General features: G+C 40.1%; 1 protein-coding gene across 7 annotated transcripts in view; it reads left to right on the plus strand.

Annotated features, from left to right (window-relative positions):
• Positions 1-21228, plus strand: part of actn1 (actinin, alpha 1) — a 98372-nt gene that overhangs the window by 58017 nt on the left and 19127 nt on the right. For 6 of the 7 annotated variants that reach the window (XM_083902488.1, XM_083902489.1, XM_083902492.1 and 3 more), the window contains 7 exons: positions 7545-7659; positions 9079-9198; positions 12997-13083; positions 13562-13649; positions 17707-17785; positions 18855-18936; positions 20592-20677. In XM_083902488.1, coding sequence (XP_083758614.1) covers positions 7545-7659; positions 9079-9198; positions 12997-13083; positions 13562-13649; positions 17707-17785; positions 18855-18936; positions 20592-20677 — 657 coding nt within the window. The remainder of the gene's footprint in view (positions 1-7544; positions 7660-9078; positions 9199-12996; positions 13084-13561; positions 13650-17706; positions 17786-18854; positions 18937-20591; positions 20678-21228) is intronic. The other variant, XM_083902495.1, reaches the window with a different exon arrangement.

A 21228-nucleotide genomic window follows, 5' to 3' on the forward strand; every position in this document is an offset into this window, starting at 1 on the left:
AAATGGTCTTTGAGACATTATTTGAAGGTTAACAATCCTGCATCGTGTCACTTTAAAACAACCTTTCAGGAATTTCCTCTTGCAGTATTTGTGCTATATTGTGGTAAATTAGAAAACTTCTTCTTAAGTAACATCCCTTTTTTGGCGAAGGCACAGCACTTCCTTCCTCCACATACTTATGTCCCTCCAGGGTTGCAGTCTTAAATCAGAATGTGCTCCCTGTGAACTTGTATGGTTAAATGCCCTAATCCTCCACACATGAGGAAATCATCTGGGAGTCTGAGAGGGAGGAAGGTGTTGTAGTTGTTAGCAGTTGCACTCTCTGTTTTCCTGGCAGTAGAAAACACTTTCCACCAGCACTTTTCTGTCCCCCACGAGCTCAAGTGGAACAGAGGCAGCAACAAAAACTGCCTTCACCTCCCCAGGATCTACAGAGGCCCATCTGCTCCCCCCCCCCCCCCCCCAACTCATCCAGACACTACTCATTCTCATTACTGCTCGAGCTGCGGGTGGCGTTTTTGCGTTTTTATGTTAACGCCACCCACACACAAATACTTCCCGATTTCCTTTTTTTGTCTTTGTTGAACATTTTTGGAGGCGATGCTGGAAAGATATTTCTCCAGACGTTTTTTGTTGCAATTTATCTGCCCGATTCTCGGGTTTCATCGGGACACGAGAGGCCCTCTCGTACCCCGAGCTGCAGACTCCAGGCTTGAGAAACTGGCTGCAGTGTTGAAAACCGCTTTCCTGTGTCCGACGCTCTGCCAGCGATATCTGCCTTTCCTGCCTCCTTCTACACTTGTCTGCCTGTCTGTGTGTTCAGATATGGCAGGAGCTCGAACCCATGAGCTGGCTTGTTTTAGTACAAAAAGGATTGTACTAATATGGAACTGGCAGAGAAGCAGGAAATATTTTCCGAGCTGAGGTTGATTAATGCGGGTGGAGGGGTGGGGAACAGGGAGTTGGCAAGTGAGAGGTGGGGAAAGGAACGGGAGCAAGGAGAGATAGTCGGTTTACTTAAATAAGAAAACTATATGTGATGAATTTTTATGTCTCCTATTAATGTGTCTGGACAAAGTTTTTATCATCAGTGTATTTATAGGGATTATGCAGCACGTTGGTGTCAGTGAGGTGAAGCTTGTTTGGAACTGCTACATGAGAATGAAATAAAACTTTGCCAACTCAGAGAGAGACCGACTGCACCTCCAAGTCATTCATCATTTTTCATGGGTGTGATGGATCGGTTGACATCAGGTTTTTTTTAATGGAATGAAATGCTGGTCCTGAGGCATCATCAAAGTATACAAAGGAATACAATGTGAAATAAATTTAAAAAAATACTACCTACTGAATACCTACAATATAATCTTACTGGTGTGTTTTTGGAGGTTGAATCCTAAAAGATCTAAGGACAAACGCAAGAGCTGATAAGACTCGGTGGATCCATCTCCATGGCAACGAACTGCATTGACGCATGAAGATGAAGTAAAAACGTTTGAGAGAATGCTGCAGTAAAAGCTAAATGAATGACAACGTCAGTGATGAATATATGCTTCAGTAGACTTGCATGTTAAAAAAAAATTGCACTCATTTATTTGAAAAATTTAATTGACGTCCAACTATGTTTGCTAAGTACAAGATACTCAGCCTATTGCTAACTTAGCTTAGCAAGCTAGCTCTATCCAAAGATAAGAAACTTTCACCAATCGTCACAAATGAACACCTTGTTTGCTAAATTCACAAACTGTTAATATGTTGGATTGATAACAGTTATAGTACTGTATGCCTACTGTGTGCTAAGCTAACAGGATGCTAGCCCCAGCTATTCCTAGCCGTGGTTAACAGACATAATGCTAGTGATGTTTTGATCTAGATCACTCTTAGATATAATTTTACTGTTTCAGCTGCTGATGTGGCTTATTTTGTCATTTGATTTTTTTTTTTTTTTTAATTAAACAGTATTTTCTGTTCTGACAATGTGAAATACATCAAAAATACTAGCTACTGAATACCTGAAATATAAGCTTACTGGTGTGTTTTGGAGGTTGAATCCTAAAAGATGTAAGTACAAAAAACAACAACGGAAAAAACGCAAGCGCTGATAAGACTCGGTGGATCATCTCCATGGCAACGAACTGCATTGACGCATGAAGATGAAACGCTAACTTAGCTTAGCTAATGTAGCTCAGCTTAGCAGGCTAGCTCTATCCAAAGATAAGAAACTTTCACCAATCGTCACAAATGAACACCATGTTTGCTAAATTCACAAACTGTGTTAATATATATAATATATGTTGGTTTGATAATGGTTATAGTACGTCTACTGTGTGCTAAGCTAACAGGACGCTAGCTCCAGCTATTCCTAGCCATGGTTAAGAGACATGATAATGCTATTGATGTTTTGATCTAAATCACTCCGAGATTGGTTATACATGGTTAATAAGTGTGTTTTTAAAATAACGTTACTGTTATTGTGCAAAAACCACCAGTTTCAACTGCTGAAATGTGGCTTAATTTGTCATTTTCATGATTTAAAATGAAACAGTATTTCTGTTCTGACCTCTTATAACTGTACAGACTTAAAACGACTGTGTAACAATGTCGTTTTTTTTTAAAGTTTTGCAACTTTTAAAACCACACCAGAGACAACAATATGCAGGTACTGTATATATATATATACACAGTATATATTCATGCTTCAGGTGGTTTGCGTTCGGTGACTTCTATGGGAAAAATGCTGCGTGTTATGATGTTGGCTGGCAGCTTTCCCTGAGACTGATGAGGAGCAGATTCCTCCTGCTCTTGACCCCTGTTGTTTTTACAGCCTGCCCCATTTCTGGGAGGCTGAGGAGAGAAAGAAAGGAGGCAGACGAGAGAGAGAGAGAGGGCAGAACAATGAATGAAGCTCCAGTCAGTCAGTTTTTTATTTTTTAATTCACCTTTTCCGTCTGATCGCGCTGAGGCTGAAACTGATTGCGTTTGAGCTGCAGTAATGAGAAGGATTTTCTCTGCCACATTGTTGATGAGCAACAATTGGTCTCCAGAAATCTGATGCAGAGACATGTTAACAGCTCTCAGAGATTCGCAGCACACACTGCGCTGCTGATGAAAAGAGTACAAGGACAACACGATCACACATGTAGAGTATAAGACTCGCTGCAGAATACTAGGCTATACGAATGTGCAACATAGTCTCTTATATCCTTTTTTCCAGCACTACCTATAGGCAATCTGATTTTTTTTTCCCTCATTTGCACCAACTATATAAACACTCCTGAGCAAAATGTACTCAAAATGGTTAAAATGTGATCTGAATTTGCAGAATTTGTGAAATACGTCACACAAGTTCGCTTGGCTCGTGTTTATGAACAAAAATAAAAGAAAAACAATGTATTTTGTGACTTCTGCACAGTTATAGCTACTACTAGTTTGAAAAAAACTAGTAGAAGATGTTTATTTTGCAGTCATTTTTGCTGTAAACTAATCAGTCTTTAACTAACAATCACGTTTCTCTATTTTACCATTTAGTCTTTCAGTTCTTTGTTGAAACGTGAAAAAGTATAAAGTCCAAAGCAGTTTCCAAAGCAGTCAACTGCAGAGAAAAGCAACTCCACAGGAAAAGAAATCTAAATCTTATCTGCTCATATTGTGAGATTACACAACCCGCTCTCCAGCAGCAACCCATATGACGAGCAGAGGAATGCAACAAGTTTGCACTGGTTCTCGCGGGTCTGCAGTTTGTCTGAAAGTCAGTCCTGGACGTTTAGCAAATTCCAACGTGAGTAGAAGTGATGAGCAGAACAGAAAAAAAGTCCTACTATACTAGTACTTCAGGCCCTCTGTGAAAGGAAAATCCAACGGCTGCAGTTTTACTGGAGTGATGGCAACTAAAATCTCTGGGGATGATGAAGTAGTGGCTCTGTCACTAGTGCACTTACACATTTAATTATGTTGCACTGAATATCTGCTAATCTGTCACCAACCGCTATTAGACTGATATAAAGATGACGGGCACAGAGGTCATTTTAGCTGCAGTCCTAATGCAGGTAATGCTCTATGTTGCTTAAAGTCACCGTCTAGCCTGGCATTTACAGTCTGTAATTTATCATAATAATAGGAACAGTTTATTTTTGGAACAATGGCTCTCTGATTTCAGACACTACAAAACCAGATGTTTTCAGCTCCAGCTACCCTGTTCCAGGAGTTGGTTGAAAATGCAGTCTCTGGTTGATTATTCATGTTTCCAGGGGATTCATTTAAAAACAAGAAGCCTCTTGTTGTGATGACGACGAAGCTTTAGCTGAATTTGCCTGGGCAGAAAGATGCATCCTTCACATTTAAGGGTAACTTGTTTTTTTTTCCTGACGTATATTTTTTACCTAAATACACCTAAATAAACCATGGTTCTCAAACTGGGGTACGTGTACGTGTACGTGAACACTCCACATTTATGTCTGAGCAGCTCCCCCTTCACATTCCTCCAATAGACAAAGGCTCTACCTACGGTGCTTTCACACCTCTTTGTCTACTGTAGGCATCTGGGAGCTGTCTCCCTGCTGGTGTGGCAGGAAGGTGCAGGCTAGACACAATACACAATATACAATACACTATGCACAAAGGACCTGGTATTCTGTACTGGGTGGGTATCAGTGTTGGGCAAATGTAGCTCTGAGACAGAGAAATTGAATTTTACCATCACAGCAGAAATCAGAAATACGAATAAGAATGTGGCCAAAAACGGTTACTACATTCAAATTCAAAATACCGAGGTCTTTCAGGTTTCGTTTTCAGACGTAACTGGCAACCCGTGGTTGCTCGGCAGCTGAGACTCTACTGACTGCAATGATTGGTAGACGGCGGTAGGTGGCGCCACATGCCAAAACATGATTTGCAAAATATTTTTTTTAATGCAAATATTTTGTCTGTACTGTTGTTGTTGTTGGTGAGTTCAGTTTGTTATATGAACATTAGGAGGATTTTATGGCCAGTTGCTTTAGATTTATTACATAGTGCACCTTTAACGAAGGTCAAACTTGGCACTGCACTTACTCGTGTGCGTAGCAAGACACCTGTCAAGTTCAAAAAAAATAAATAAATCGGACCATCAGTTCAAGAGATATGCAAATAATACAGACATATTGTTTTGTATTATATTATATTATATTATATGTTCGCCTACTGTATGTGGTTTTTGAACAGTTTAAGGCCTTTTGCTTCCCTAGGTATATGTACAATATACTGCCTATTTCTCATGCATTTTGTCATGTACTGTTTGCATGGAGCACATTAATTACGGATGTTTGGCGAGAGTATAATGACGTATGATGCTCATACGTAACTCGATGTTGTTCCCTGCCAAGAGCTGCAGAACACCTGAGGGGCCTGGGAGATTTGACCATAATATAGCCAGCGGGTCATGTGACGGTGCAGGTGGCAGTCAGCCTTAAAACTCCTAACCCACAGTGACCCAGAGTTAGTGGAACTGCACGGGGGGAGGAAGGCTTGTCCTTCTGACCCAGAGCAGCCAAATGTAGCGGCACATTTAACAAGCGAACATTCTTCCTGTGAACTTTTTAGTCCTTTTCACAACTGTGCTGTTTGCTGGACGACACGAAGACTTTGACATTTTCAGTCCTGTTCTACTCTCCTGTTAAAGCTGCACTAGGCAGGAGTAAACATGCACTCAGTTTAACTACCTTGAAGACATTGTCCTGGTAACCTTTTCTAACCAGGTAAAATTACCTTACGAGAAGGTCTGTATCTTAAGGAGACCATTTGATATGAAGTTGTAGCATTTTGCTGATGACTTCATTAAAGGTCAAATTCTTCAGTTGACTTCTTCAGGGGGGGAAGCACTTGTCAAAAACTACATCCTGCATAAATAATCCCACAACACAGAGAGAAAACCTGAACCTGCACAGCCAGCAAATACTGTACCTCTGTTTTAACACTTTGATTAAATTATTCAGTACTCACACAAGCTGCTGACACCACAACTCTGCCTCAACGTTTTAAAATCATTGGCCAGCTTCTAAAGAGACTATTGATTAGGATTAATTGAAATATTTTAGTGCCTGTTGGTGCTTGGCTTAAATCATGACTACGTTAAGAGGAATACAGTGTCGTTAGAGGCTGAGGGCGGGTGCCTGCCAGTTGCACATAAATATTCACTGCTGGTCTTTTTCTGTCAGTTCCAGCCTTGGAGAGAAAAAACACCATATAATCTGCTCTGTTCCCTCCACATCTTCTGCAGAATCCGCAGTTTCTTTTCAGCGTTTTTCATTGGTTCATATCTGAAACCTTCTCTCCTCTGCACGTCAGTTTATTGATAGTCATGTAAATAAACCTCATGCCACTCCAATTTCGAGTGTGACCTCATCGCGGAAGTTCCACGAGTGCTCCGAGCCGCTTCTCCGGAGACTTTTAAGTGGCTTTTGTTCCCTGGCAGTAGAGGGCAGGGCCAGTGGAAAGACAGTGCTGGCTTTCATGAATGCCTGGCTCTGCTCCTACAGGTCCTCCTCCTTGGAAACACGGTGCCTGATGTTAGGGCCCTGGGTGTAATTAACCCGGGAACTCATAAAGAGGCGTTCACAGTGGGGTGCTCGGCGAGCCCACTCTTCATGCCAGCTTCTGTTGGGCGGCTGAGATCCTGCTCCAGATGTTTTCCGTTAGCATGTTTGCATGCCAGCAATGCCAGAGAATCCAAGGCCTCTTACACCTACTGTATACAGTATACAATGCTCCAGTTTGTTATGGCTCCATGGAGAAATGGCAGGACTTGAGCTTGTTAGCGTGACAGGGGCAAGGTGAGCGCATTTGTGAATAAAGGGCCCGATCTCACTTGATGGTTCCCTGTAGGAATATGTGTACCAGAAATGACTAAGATCAATTTTGGCGACCAGACGTTCATCTCATTAATCACACATTTTTAAATAGCCTTTGACCCTTTGAAAGCCAGTAATATCCCATTTTGAGACGTGTATTCAGGCTTTCAGAGGATGACACCTTATGACTTTGATGAGTGAAGTATGTCAACATATCTTGTATGGTTTGCTATATAATTTGGCCCATGCAATCATAGATTAATGTTAATTAAAGCTCCAGTGCGTACCTTATTTTGTCCCCCTGTGAAATCTGAATCATCACCAGAACACTGCTAACACCTCTACAAGGTGCGGATCAAATATCGATTTGGTGATCATCGTATCACCTGGCAGAAGAAGTCATGATAATGACATAGAAAGCTGCCCCATCCACGTACAATACATAATCTTTATGCACTTTTTGCATTTGTATCGCTACATGCAATATACTGATTATGACAGAATCGTTGTTTCGCGATATTTTTGGTACCAACCTGTTGCCGTTGTGCTTCCTTTTTTGCATGACCCTCATGTCGAGGACAAAGCGTTAGACAATGGTTGAATGAAACCTCTTTTTTTGAAACCTAAATGTGCTTGTGATGATAGTAAATTGCCTCGTTTTCTTGAACTGTTCACTTATCAAAGTTGTTTTTTTTTCCTCTTCCTTTTGCTGCCTTGCAGACTTTTACAGCATGGTGTAACTCTCACCTGAGGAAAGCAGGCACACAGATCGATAACATCGAGGAAGACTTCCGGGATGGGCTGAAGCTCATGCTTCTGCTTGAGGTCATCTCAGGTACGCAGCTCCTCACTTTACGGGATTACCTGAATGCAAACAGTTTGCATACGTTGATTTTAAATACCAGCACCAGGGAGAGTTTAACATGGTAGGGAATGTGTTTATGCCACGTTTCCTTGCAGAGGAAAACCGTATGTTAGTTTTGTCAGTCGTGTATGTAATCTTAACTGAAAATGAACACATGAAGGACTTTAACTAACCCTTCAAATTTGAAAGTTTGCGTCCGTATTGTTGTATTACTGCCGTCTTCTCCTCCTTGATTGTCTTTGCGCAAATGAATCGAATGCTTTTGCAGAGTAGCAGTTGTGGCAAAGCAATATATTCTTGTAAAATCCAGCGGTGGAGGACAAAACAAATAATTAGACCTCAGGCAGCACCCAGCCACATTCCTTTGGAATGAAAACAAATCTTTTCTCCTTCTATGGTAAGCCATCTGTCTGCAAGTCAAAACCCATGCTGAGCTAACAGGATACAGTATATTTGGATTAATCTTAAAACCTAACTAATCCTATTCTGGAAAAAGTACAGTATACTTTGTTCTCTGTGTGTTAAAATATTAAGCTACAGCCGTTAGCCAGTTAGCTTAGCTTGGCTGTAGGGCACTACTAGCATAAATGTTTGTTTAAAATAAATCTAAAAAATACTCCTTTAACCTCTCAAGTTTCCCAGATATGTTATTGATATTTTTTTTATAATAATTTTTATAATATAATGGTATTTATGAATTACAAAAATGAATACAAGAACAGTTGGAGTGTTAGAGCGATTAGCCTTTTTCATGTTAGCTTCATTTGTACTGGACGGTGAGTGTTATCAACTTATCTGAACCTTAAAATGAAAGAGAATAACCACATTTCCTTAAAAAGTAATAGTAAGAGATATAAATGTATATGACTTTGAAACATTTTTATAGGTAGTGATGAAAACTGTGCTCTGGCGTTGAACCTTAATTAAATGAGTTTAGCCTCATTTGGCCACCATTTTTGTATTTTTAATGTGTCGCTCCAGAACATTATTCATATTAAAGGTGCATTATGAAATAAATCTAAAGCAACTGGCCATAAAACCCTCCTAATATGTCACAGAGACTCAGGAATAATGTTCATATAACAAACTGAACTCACCAACAACAACAGTACAGACAAAATATTTGTATTAAAAAAAAATATTTTGCAGACTGCAAATCATGTTTATGTTTTGAAGTCATGTTTTGGCATGTGGCGTCATTGCAGTCAGTAGAGTCTCAGCTGCCGATCAACCACGGGTTGCTAGTAACGTCAGAAAAGGAAACCTAAAAGACCTCTGTATTTTGAATTTGAATGTAGTAACTGTGTTTGGCCACATTCTTACACATGGCCCCTTTAAATATGTGGACTCAGTTTTCTTTTCTTTTCTTTCTTTCTTTTCCTTTTTAAGGTGAACGCTTGGCCAAACCGGAAAGAGGCAAAATGAGAGTCCACAAGATCTCCAACGTTAATAAAGCACTTGACTTCATCGCCGGCAAAGGAGTGAAGCTGGTGTCTATTGGTGCAGAGGGTGAGTCACAGGAAGTAAAAAGACAAATACGACACTGTACAAGTACTTCAGTTAGCCCATCCATAACTACTATTCTGTAGGGTATAGTTCCATATACTGTCGTCTGGGCCTCTCTCACGTCATCTCTCATTATAATGACAGTACCGGTGGCTGTTATGGACTTAATGAGATCCTTATTGCATTTTATTTCAGACTGTTTTCCGGTGGAGGTTGTGTGTGTGCTTTGCGATGAGTAAATTTTAGGATCACCAATCCCCTCAGGGCCCGAGGGCTGCTCATTGTTCAGCACAAATAACCTGGGGGATGTCCGACCTCCTCCCATCGGAGAGTAAACAAGTCTTTAGCAGAGTAAACACTCTCTCTCTCTTTCTATTTTTCTGTGTTCGTGTCTCACAACAACACCTAACCCGCTGGCCTTCTCTGAAACCTACAGCGTTTGCACATGTGTTGTAAATAGAAACTTCAGACGGCGTACACTAATTCATCTCCAAATATTTGAAAGATCACAAAGTGTTAGTTTACGCCGGTTGCCAGGGTTTTGAGATATCTGTCTCTGAGATTCTTTCCGCTGTTCCAATCCAATGGCCTGGAACAGAAAATTGGATTGTGTAACTCAAAGCTCTGAAAAAGAGACCCCAAAAGAAACGGTTTACTCTGGATTCTCCACAAACCTCACAGTTGATGTGTTTTACTTTCAACTGAAGAACAAAAAAAAAAACACTTTTCAGGGCGTCTCTGTTTACACCCACTCGTTGGCAGATATCTCACAGGGATTGAAGCTGTCTGACATACTTACATTAGGGAAAAGTAACAATATATGTTATTCTGGATTATTTGGTGTGGGCTGACCCTTTTAAGAATGTGAACACAACAGTAAAATCCAGGTTAAAGACACAAAGAGAGCTGGCTCTTTTAAAGGTCTGGGTCTGTTCATTAAGCGCCACCCCAACACCTAATGAGGTTAACCTCTGACCCCTATGACCTGTTGTGTCTTTTCGCTGTCACACACACATGCCTGTTAAGGTTTATCAAGATGTTTTAATAACAAATAAAACGACTCAATAGTGCAATCATGACTGTGAGTACCAATACCAGTCCTGGTTATTTTAAAAAAAATCTTCATTTTACACACATGTAACCATTTCCCATTGCGGATCAACCTGAGTTCACTTAAGTTGGACTTAAGTATCTTGATTGAAGTGCAGTTTATCAAACCATTTTTGGTATTGAACTGAAATGCATTCATTTCACCAGGTATCTGTTACGTACTGAGGGTCTGCATTGATTTGAAAATCTATTTTGTTGGCATCTTTACTCGTTACATCTTTGTTTCCCGGGCTGAGAGAGAGAGAGAAACGAAGAAAGAAAAGGGGGAAATTGGAATTATGGCTTCAAGGTTTAGAAGTTTGATATCAAAATCATAATAAAATCATCAGAACATTTTGAAAAATGCTGATGCCTTTGCCAACCCTGGTAATAATAATGTTCTCAGATGTCTCAAATGTTGAAATTATTCAAATTCTTTGTTATATGGAGCAAAGAAATTGTTACAATTAGGAAGTTGAAAATTTAAGAAAACTTTCAAAAACACATTCAAATCGATTATAAAAGACCTATACAATATGAACATTATGAATAGTAGATTTGAACGGGTGGACTTGGAGGTGGAAAGTTTGATAAAACGTGTAACTTTTCTCATGTCAGACACTTAGACCTTCAATTACTTATTTGAATTAATAAAAAAAAAAGGCAGAAATAATAATTTGATATCTGTTCTCTGAGCTCAAAGATACAGCCATATTTATTATTTTAAAGACAGAAGAAAAACTATAAACAATGTATATGTGATACACTGGAAGCATCCATTTTCACCATTTGATCAGTTGGGTGCACTTTAATTGAAAACTTGCTACACTCTTAGAAATAAGGGTTCCAAAAGTGTCCTTCTACAAGGGCTGAGGTTCTACCTGGAATCATTTGCTTCTGAAAAACCCTTTCCCAAAGAAAGGGTTTTTCAAGGGTTCTTGGTAACAATTAATGGTTCCAGTAAGAACCATTTTGATCCAGAGAATCAAAGGGTTTTAAAAGGGTTCTTGGTGGAACCCTCCAAAAGGGCTCCAGGTGGAACCTTTATAAAAAGGTTCTACCTGGAGCCAAAAAGGATTTGTCTATGAGGACAAGCCGAAGAACCTTATATGGTTCTACTTAGTACTTTTATTTCTAAGAGTGTATTTTAGCATCGGTGAAGGAACAAAATGACCTGATATGATGGAGATCTTTGTTCTCTCGGTGCACAGAGGCTGGTATAAAGGTTCCTAAGCCAGACCAGCATTCCAGACGGATTAACTCTGCTAACTGGTGGTGGTGGGACGGGATGAGTCGAAGGCTCAGATCCTTGCTACTCATCAGGCGTTTGTTGTGAGTGCCAGATGAAGGAGGAGGGGCCAGTTTCGAATGGACTTAACAGGATTTGTGTTGCTCCCCGAGGCTGATCGGTCATGTTCATTAGGGCTGCGCTCAACAAATATCTGCATGTGTCAGGCTCAACCAACAGAGCTCGACGTTGTCTGCCTCCTAATTCAATCCGAGCCGTCGCTCACGCCGCGTTACATCTGACTGACGTCTCGCAGTCCAAGTCGGTCGGTCACAGTCGTCTGGACACGGAGCTGCCGTGCTCTGCTCCTTATTGGATCAGAGGGGAGAAACCAATGGTTATTGAAGGGAGAGTCCTGGACACAGACACTTCATTCACAGCCGTCAGACACAGGCACACAGCTGATCGACAGCTTAACAGGTTCAGGCTCTAATGACCGAATCATCACACGTCTTACTCATTTGTTAATCACCATTCCGGCTTCTGCTTCACAATCAGCCTGTGAGAGAAACTGTGTGTGTGGCATCAACTCAACGGATTATCTGGTCTTTTATGCGAGAAATGAAATTCCCCCGACCTCGACATCTGCTTTTGAACGTATCACGATATTTTAGGAATGGCATGTTCTTTCACATTTTGTTGAGCGTAACATCTTCAACTCGTGCACGTCTTGTTGTTGCCCATTTCTAATGTAGGAAATCTAATATTGAAAGCTTCATCTACAAATTTAATAACATAATTAAGAGTTGTGGAAAAACTGCAAACCGCAATAACTAGAGAGAGAGCACTCGTAGAACACAAACATATGCCCAAGGTCAAAGTCTGACCTTTTTTGGTTTGTGCTGCTCACAGATAAACGGTGAACAAAAGAGTAACATCTAACTCAGCTGGATTTATCGTCTGAGGATCATGATTGACATCCGGGAACAAACAACTATTTACTATTTACTATACTATTACTATAGAACAATTTTTCTATAAAAATATATGTACTTTATAAAAAAAACAAACAAACATGCACTCCAATTAACTGATTATTTTATCCTTTATCCTCCACATGAGGGTCAAGGGGTCACTGGAGACAATTCCAGCTGACATAGGGGGTTGAAAGGCGAGGTCAGAGGTGACAGAGATGAGTCACACTCATATTCACACCTACGGTCCATTGAGCAGGGCTCTCAAACTCAAATAACCTCAGGACCAACAAGGGCCAACAAGTATTTTTTTGGAACAAACACCTGTTCAGTCAGGGTGGACAACATGAGCTTTAAATGGTGATCATATTCCATCATGATTTCTCAATTAAAATGGTGGTGATGATAGCTAGTTCACAAAACTTCAAATCGCAGCACTAATGAAGAAAAATGCGAATTTCCAAATGTGTCAATTCTAAGATTTCGCTTTTGTTTTTGCCCTTTTTTCAGAGATCGTAGATGGAAATGCTAAGATGACCCTGGGAATGATCTGGACCATAATCCTCCGCTTTGCCATCCAGGACATTTCTGTGGAAGGTACTGTGTGTTTTTGTGTGTTCTTCCTCTTATTCGTCCATTTTATTGAAAAGGACACAAGCGCACTGTCACTGTCTCTGTTTCAGAGTGAGGACCTCATTCATTCATTCTTTCATCTCCCCCTGCTTTAAAAAATACAACAAAACTTTAGCTCATTCTTGTTAATTTGACTATGAATGCCCTGTCCCGTCTTCTTGGTTAATGTATATAATGTACTAACAGTTTAATCCCATATAAATGTCAGAAGTGCTCAGACTTGATTTGTTCAGGTTTGCTTTCACTGTTTCACAGCAGCCATGTCTGTGTAGATCCAGTGAAAACAAGAGAGCATGAAACAATGCAGCAATCAGTCACACATGCTTCCAATTCACACCAGCGCCACTTAATCCACCACTAAACACGGATTAGTCCACAGTGGGTCAGAGTAGGGAAAGGGAGTTTCTCCATCTTCACAGTGATCCCTTCTTCTCATCTGCAGAGACATCTGCCAAAGAAGGCCTCCTGTTGTGGTGCCAGAGGAAGACTGCCCCCTACAAGAATGTCAACATCCAAAACTTTCACATCAGGTAAGGCTTTAAGGGAAAACATAATAAGTAGTCGTTAAAAAAAACATTAATTTTACTCACATACAGACATGGCAGTAGCCACAAGACGATCAGTAGCTCAAATCTCTGCGTCCCGCAGGGAAAATTAGGCCACGGAATGTGAATAATAAGGTGGCATCACCTCACCTGAAGTCAGTTTTATTTGGTCTGAACCTCAGTGGAAAAATTCTCCTCCTCGTAAACTGAAGTTTTTTGTTTACAGAGCTTGTAAACAAAAGAAAAAAAATCTATGTTTACAAGCCCTGTAAACAAAATTCTGTTTCATCCCACAAGCTTTAATAGTTTTCCGAAAGGCAGTAAGTAATTTAAAGGGACACTGTGTAGTATTTATGGGTTTATATGACCCAAAATCCAGAAAAATTAAGTTGAGGGGCAAGTTTAAGGGCTGTATCGCCCTCAATATTGAGATTTTCCGGGACCACCCTTGGGGGCAAGGGCTACCCAGAATGCATTGCGTGTTTTCACATAAGAAAGATGGCGTCGAAAGCAGCGAAGCGATTGCGATACAAATTAAGTATTTTCTTTGTTAATAGAGATATAAAAATGATGAAAACCATTGTATTATCTTAGTTTAGGCCCATATTATGGATTACTGACGTCATTGTTGCGTAACATTTATTTTTTATTTTACAATCTTTTGTCAATAGCCGGTCGGTGCGCACACACGATCGTTCGCTATCGTTTACCCTTCAATAAGCCGTGGTGTGTGGTAACTGTCAGCTGAATATGTCCGTGGTTGTGGTATTTGTATGAGTATCATCTTATAACTAACTGACAACCTAATAACTTGACTGACAAACGGATCGTAATAAATAATCATGACGTAAATGTGTTCTTCTTCTTCTTTGGAGTTGACAGACTGGACGCAGCTTTCACGTTATTCTGCCCCCTACAGTCTGAAGACTTATCTGCATTTAAGGGGTGTCCCATTTGTAAGTGACAAAATAACCCTCAACACTTGGTTTTGAGGGCCAGTTAAGATAAGGGTTGAGCTTGAGGGTTAAGATTGAGGGTAAAGATAGGAATTGGAATTGGCCCTAAATCGAATTTACAAAGCGGTTACCGTATCATCCCGTCCGGATGTTTTTTCTCGCACGAGTGCGTTTATTTAGTGCGGGACCAACGTTTCCTGGGCGCTTCCATGCGCGTTGAATTATCGAAAGACGATCACTGTGATCCTCAGATGTGGATTAAAGCTGAAAGAAAAGGTTTGAGGTGAGGTCATTTCAGGGAGAGGACGACGATCCTGGGGCAGGAGAGGGAGGAACTGACGGAGCAGAGGCCTTTGATGTGGTCGCTCTGTGAGACATGAGAGCGGTGATACCATCTACATCCACAGATGAGAGACACACGGGCACTCTTTTGTTTTGTTTTTTTCCTCAAGCACTCAAGCGCTGCTGCTGCCTCAGGTATAAAAGTCACAGTATAAAAGCCCCGCTGGTGCATTTAAAGGCCTCTCCTTTATATAGAGGTAGAATATTATATAGAAATAAGCCATTTGCTGCCTGTATATCTGTCACAGCTTCACACAACATGGAGGTTGCACCGCGCTAACCTGCCACGCTGTGTTTAGACACCAGGCTTTTAGTGACACAGTCACTCATCGACGAAGAACAAAAGGTTGAGCTAAATATACATCAACTACAGGTAATGGTCTCAAACCTGTGCCTAGATTTTATGTTGGGGAGATATGACACGATAGAATGGAACATGTTACCATACGATATTACATGTAGGGAAATTCGGTTTGGGCTCAGATGTATACAACAATATCAAAATAGATAACAATCACCTATAAATAAAAGTCTAAATGAAATTTTGCGTGTTAAGATAAGATAAGATGGCTTTATTTATCCCACAGTGGGGAGAGAACAGGGTTCCAGCAGCTCATTATACAGATAAACAATTACAAAATGTTATAAAAACTGTACATGGAAAGAAATAAGATAAGAGTGAATGTAAATAAGGTGCATATTAGGTTAAGATAAAAATAAGATAATAGGCAAAAAAGTAAAATAAAGAAATAACTTAACAGACCAGCTAAAAACAAGGAACAAAACTGTAAACAATAACAGAGTTTTAAAAATCATATTTGAACACAGTGGAGCATTTAGTTTGCTGGATGAGACCAAAGCGAAGGTAAAAACAGAGAGTGACATAGTGAATAGTAGACAGAAGCAGGACTCTGTAATAATGATAGTGTTGCTGTATGTCTGCTGCATGTTTAAACACACGACTGTTTGTTTCGTATCAACTCTGACATGTTGAAAGTTATGATTACAGCTTGTTCTGTTGCTTCCGAGTGGCCAAAGAAGCCACTAAATGCAGCTATAACTTCATCTGGTGCATGAAGTGCAGCGTTTGTGGTCAACATTTACATCTTAATATTATAATCAAACATCTAAATAAACCAACCTGCGCGAGTGTACGTTATCTCTCATGTGTGGAAGTGGACCACATTGCGTCACAGTGAGATCACTCAGGCCGAGGAAATTGCTGTGGAAAATCAAAGAAAAACCAGAACCAAATTGCACAGAATGACATGTCTGTTCAGTGTAGAAACATCGTCAAACGTCTCTGAACAGGATCCAGAACTCAAAGCAGCCACAATTACCAATTTTGTCCTGGTCCTTGAAACTATTTTTTTTTTTCAACTCTCTCTGCCCAAACCAACTTTCTTTCATATCAGACTGATCTTTTTGTGCTTGTGTTCAGTTTATCAGCCTTTATTCTCAAACCTCAGAGGTTGATGTTTGACCATGTGCTTCAGTAGATATCGTATCTAACCCACTGAGGCTGAGAATCTTTCTGCTGTTACAGTAAAACACCTAACACCACTGGTGTGTGTTTTCCAGGTGTTACTCGTGTTGTGGGGACATAAATCTGTTTCCACCAATGGCCCCAAACTTACTATCACGTTATAATGAAAATGGCCCAGACTCACTGTGATTGACATGAACAGAAAGTAATATTTTTACACACGGTTAGGTTCATCATTATATTAAACATATTCAACATTATATGATATATAAGCTTGTCTAGTGTTCGAAGTAGAGATAGACCGATATGTTTTTTTCAGGGCCAATACCAATACCGATTATTAGTTGTCACCGATATTTGGAGCCGATATTAATTTGCAGTAAAAGTGAAAATATTAGTCATACAATGGTATAATTTTTAATCATACACATGACACTTAACTTTATCGTTTAAATGCCTTTAAGCATATGTTTATTAAACAACTTTTCAGATTTGCAACATGTTTTTTTATTTTTGATGACAGTAGACATCTTTGTTTTAAAATGTTAACAAAAAGTGCAGGAAGCTTATAGTCTTATAAAGTTAAATGAAAACTAAACAAATTCATAGCTCCCTAACGTTTTCTACAGTGCTCACCCCCTCCCAAGAAGGGAGGGGGTGAGCAGAGGAGCAGTTCTTTGTTGTAAATTTCAGCCTCTCCTCTAGATGGCACTATAAACTACTTACTTCACCTTTAAAGGTGAAGTAACCGCGGCCGTAGCAGACGAAGCGGAGAGAGAGGAGGCGGGACTTCCGCTACAAGTAAAGAGACGCTTGATTTGTTCTCTCGCGTTTGTCCTTACAGGCTCCCGTAGAAACATGGCATCGTGGCTATGCAACCGCGGCCCGCGACCATGTTATTTTACATGACTTTTTGAAACTCTACGAAAATGAAACAAAGAATATTATACAGCGACTAGACAATGCAGGAACACATAATATGTATAAAAAAGTGGATTTTGGGTTATATAAACCCATAAATACTACACAGTGTCCCTATAAGTCTCCAGGAAATGAATGTAAGTCAATGTAATGTCCTCTGAAGTCATGGTGTGTGTGTGTGTTTGTGTGTTACATGAATCTGGGGGGAAAAAAAAACATGACTGAGGATTAGCAAATAGCAAATTCCTTTTCCTTCCCTCGCCTCATTTAATTTCCTCCTCTTTTTCTCCTCAATCACACCTCTCTCTCTCTCTCTCTCTCTCTCTCTCTCTCTCAGCTGGAAAGATGGTTTGGGTTTCTGTGCGCTCATTCATCGACATCGTCCAGAACTCATTGACTACGGCAAACTTCGCAAGGTGAGTCACGGTCACGCTCGCACTGTCCGACTGTAAACCACAGTTTCAAAGGATTTCTGTCATGTAACAATAATCACATTTTCCATCGCAATAATAACTTCTATTTATATTTATGTTCTTAAACGGCCTTTTAAAGGCAATGTGACTTGATGATCAATAATCTTAATAAAACTATTAATAATTCAGATTTGTGGATGAATCACCTGTATGAATGGATGAATCAGCAATGTATTTCATGACAAATTCTGAATAATATGTAAGTAATTGTATACTCGTCTTTAATGATATATGGATATGAACGGAATTTCATCATTTGTTTGTTATATTACATATTTGCTGTATTTTTAAGGCAACCTTGCATTTTCTTGAAAGATTTGTAAGACATTTCTGTCAGTTATTTGGATGCACATTCGTTCTTTAGACGTAAAACGGTCGCATTATGTAATAAATACAATGCAACTGGCCATTAAATCCTCCTAATATGTCACAGAGACTCAGGAATAATGTTCAAATAACAAACTGAACTCACCAACAACAACAGTACAGACAAAATATTCACATTAAAAAAAAGAATATTTTGCAGACTGCAAATCATGTTTATGTTTTGAAATCATGTTTTGGCATGTGGCGCCACCTACCGCCGTCTACCAATCATTGCAGTCAGTAGAGTCTCAGCTGCCGAGCAACCACGGGTTTCCAGTTACGTCAGAAAAACGAAACCTAAAAGACCTCGGTATTTTGAATTTGAATGTAGTAACTGTTTTTGGCCACATTCTTACATATGGCACCTTTAAGTATCAAAAATAATTTTTTGATATAAAACACACAGGCATTACGTCACCAACTAAACTCTTATTTTGTAGTAACGAGTAACGAAGATGGTTAAGGGAAATGTATTGGAGTAAAAGTAAAAGTTGTCAGAAATATAAATAACCAAGTAAAGTACAGATATGTGAAAATTCTACTTAAGTACAGTCACAAAGTAATTGTACTTCATTCCATTACAACACTGGTCTTCAGTGATGCATACATGTCTTGATGAAAGTCCCTCTGTGTTTGTTGTGGACAGGACGACCCCATGACCAACCTGAACACAGCCTTCGACGTGGCAGAGAAGTACCTGGACATCCCCAAGATGTTGGACGCAGAAGGTGAGCGGTGATTTAACAGCGACTGTTGAAAAAGACGAAATGCTTTATATGCTGTCACAGTCTCAGAGTGACGAAAAAGCCGTTTTCAGGACGCAGATGTGACCTGAGCCACATGTGAAGTGATTATCCAGGTGTGAAAAGGGCAGAGCTCTGTTTTTATACTCCACATTCCTCCTTCATGTTTGCTGCTGATGGAAACAGAGTTGAAGAATCTGAAAGCAGAGAATTGATATTATGAGCTCTGCCATTTTTTTTTTTTTTTTTACAACATGGGAATTCAGTTTGTTTTGGCGTACTTACAACTTTCTTGACGATAATGAATTCAGAAAAGTCTACACCACTTTCTCTCAGTGATGTCGGAGACTATATTCTGGGGCTTGAACACTGCGTGCAGCTGTGTACACACACAAGGAGACAAACATCATTTTTTTATTGAATGTAAATATGCTATGGGAGGGGACATGAGTGGGAAGAATAATCACGTGGCCACGCATTGATAATGTGTGTTGTTGTTATTGTTGTGACACAAGTTGTGGATTTTTCCTACCAAAGTCAGGTAAACAATCAGCTACAAGCTTGTTTTAATCAAAGTGAACTGTCTGTGATGTGAGTGAGCAGGGACCGTCTACAAGCTGCAAAAACCCCATTTCTTAGAATATTTTGGGAATGAAAAAGTAAGATTTAATTTCCATCCAAAAATCTAGCCATTTTAGAGACACTACACTGTATTATATTGAGGATATTTTTCGTGCTTCTATTACTTGCTTTGTCTTGTTTTTGTGTTGCATTTTGCAGACGATCCCTGCTCACAAAAATAATGTTGTCTTTAATGTTTGGTGTATGTTGTTATTGTTGTGACACAAGTGGTGGATTTTTCTTACCAAAGTTGGGTTGACAATCAGCTACAACCTTTCAGTTGGCTGTGATGCAAGTGTGAAGGGACCGTATACAAATATAAAAATAGTCTCCTGTCGATTATTCTTTAAGACTTATTTGGAAAAAAAACAACAACAACATACTTTTGCATGAATTATTAGATTTTTTTGGGAAGGAAAAACAAAGCTTTTTTCCCAATTCAGTTTTATTTGTATAGCGCTAAATCATAACATACATTATTATTATCTCAAGGCACTGTACATAGTTACAAATAGTTGTAATAGTTGTAAAATCTACAGGGGACTAATGTGGTGTGTAGCCATTTTAAGAGACACTACAGTGTATAATGGTCAGGATATTTTACATTATGTAAAAGCATTGTTCGCTTTTTCTTATTTTTCTGTTGCAATTTGTAGACGGTCCCTGCTCACTTGTCTCACAGCCTGCTTACTCATTGACGGCGACCCGTTTTTGATTAAAATGAGGTCGTAGTTAATTTTCTACCTTACTTTGTTTGGAAGAATCCACCACGATGTTTCGAGGAGATGTTTGAAAAATAACTTTTTTTCACACGCGTTATTAATGCGCGGCGACGTGATTTCGAGTTAGAGCTCAGAGGTCGAACGATTTATTTTGAGTTCGTCGGCACATCTGTACCGCGAGGAGTGTTTTTCTTTTCCATTCTGCTTCGTGTATCTTCATGTTCTCTGTTTAACAACCTCCACTCCTCCACCATCCACCCTCCACCCCGTGCCCTGACCTCCTCTGTTCCCCCGCAGACATCGTGGGCACTGCCCGTCCGGACGAGAAGGCGATCATGACCTACGTCTCTAGCTTCTACCATGCCTTCTCAGGCGCCCAGAAGGTATCCTGGATGCAGCGTCTCCTTCCTCCTCCTCCTCCTCCTCTGATTCAATCTCAAATTCTCCTCACAGGGCGCCTTTTCTCTCTGCAGTGCACACCACCCTTCCCTGCAGGGCGGGGCGGGGTGGGCGGGGAGGGGGTCACTCTCCTTCACTTTCCGCATGGTTTACTCCACCAAATGCATGATGGGATGTTATCAGTCTTTTGAGGCAGTGAGCACAAGTGTGTCTCCAGTCTACCTTGTTGTCGCGACAACGTTTCTGATAAATGACGATAAATGTCTCTGATGAAGAGCGACAAATTGGCGCGAAGTCGAGCATCAGCAAGGGAGATGTGACCGTTCAAATGGTTTGTTCTGTTCAACCAGAGTGACAGATTCAATGGAGGGTGGAGGATGAAATTTAAGCCCATCACTATAGAGTCGAACCTCAGGCTAGCAATTGATTTTAATGGATGCACATTGTCTGTCTGTAGTGGGAGGTCTGTTTCTCAGAATCAGAATCCGAATCAGAATACTTTATTAATCCCCGGGGGGAAATTGTTTTTGTTCTT

This window comes from Microchirus variegatus (genome assembly GCF_963457635.1).
Source record: "Microchirus variegatus genome assembly, chromosome: 16".
In the NCBI taxonomy this organism is placed as follows: Eukaryota; Metazoa; Chordata; class Actinopteri; order Pleuronectiformes; family Soleidae; genus Microchirus; species Microchirus variegatus.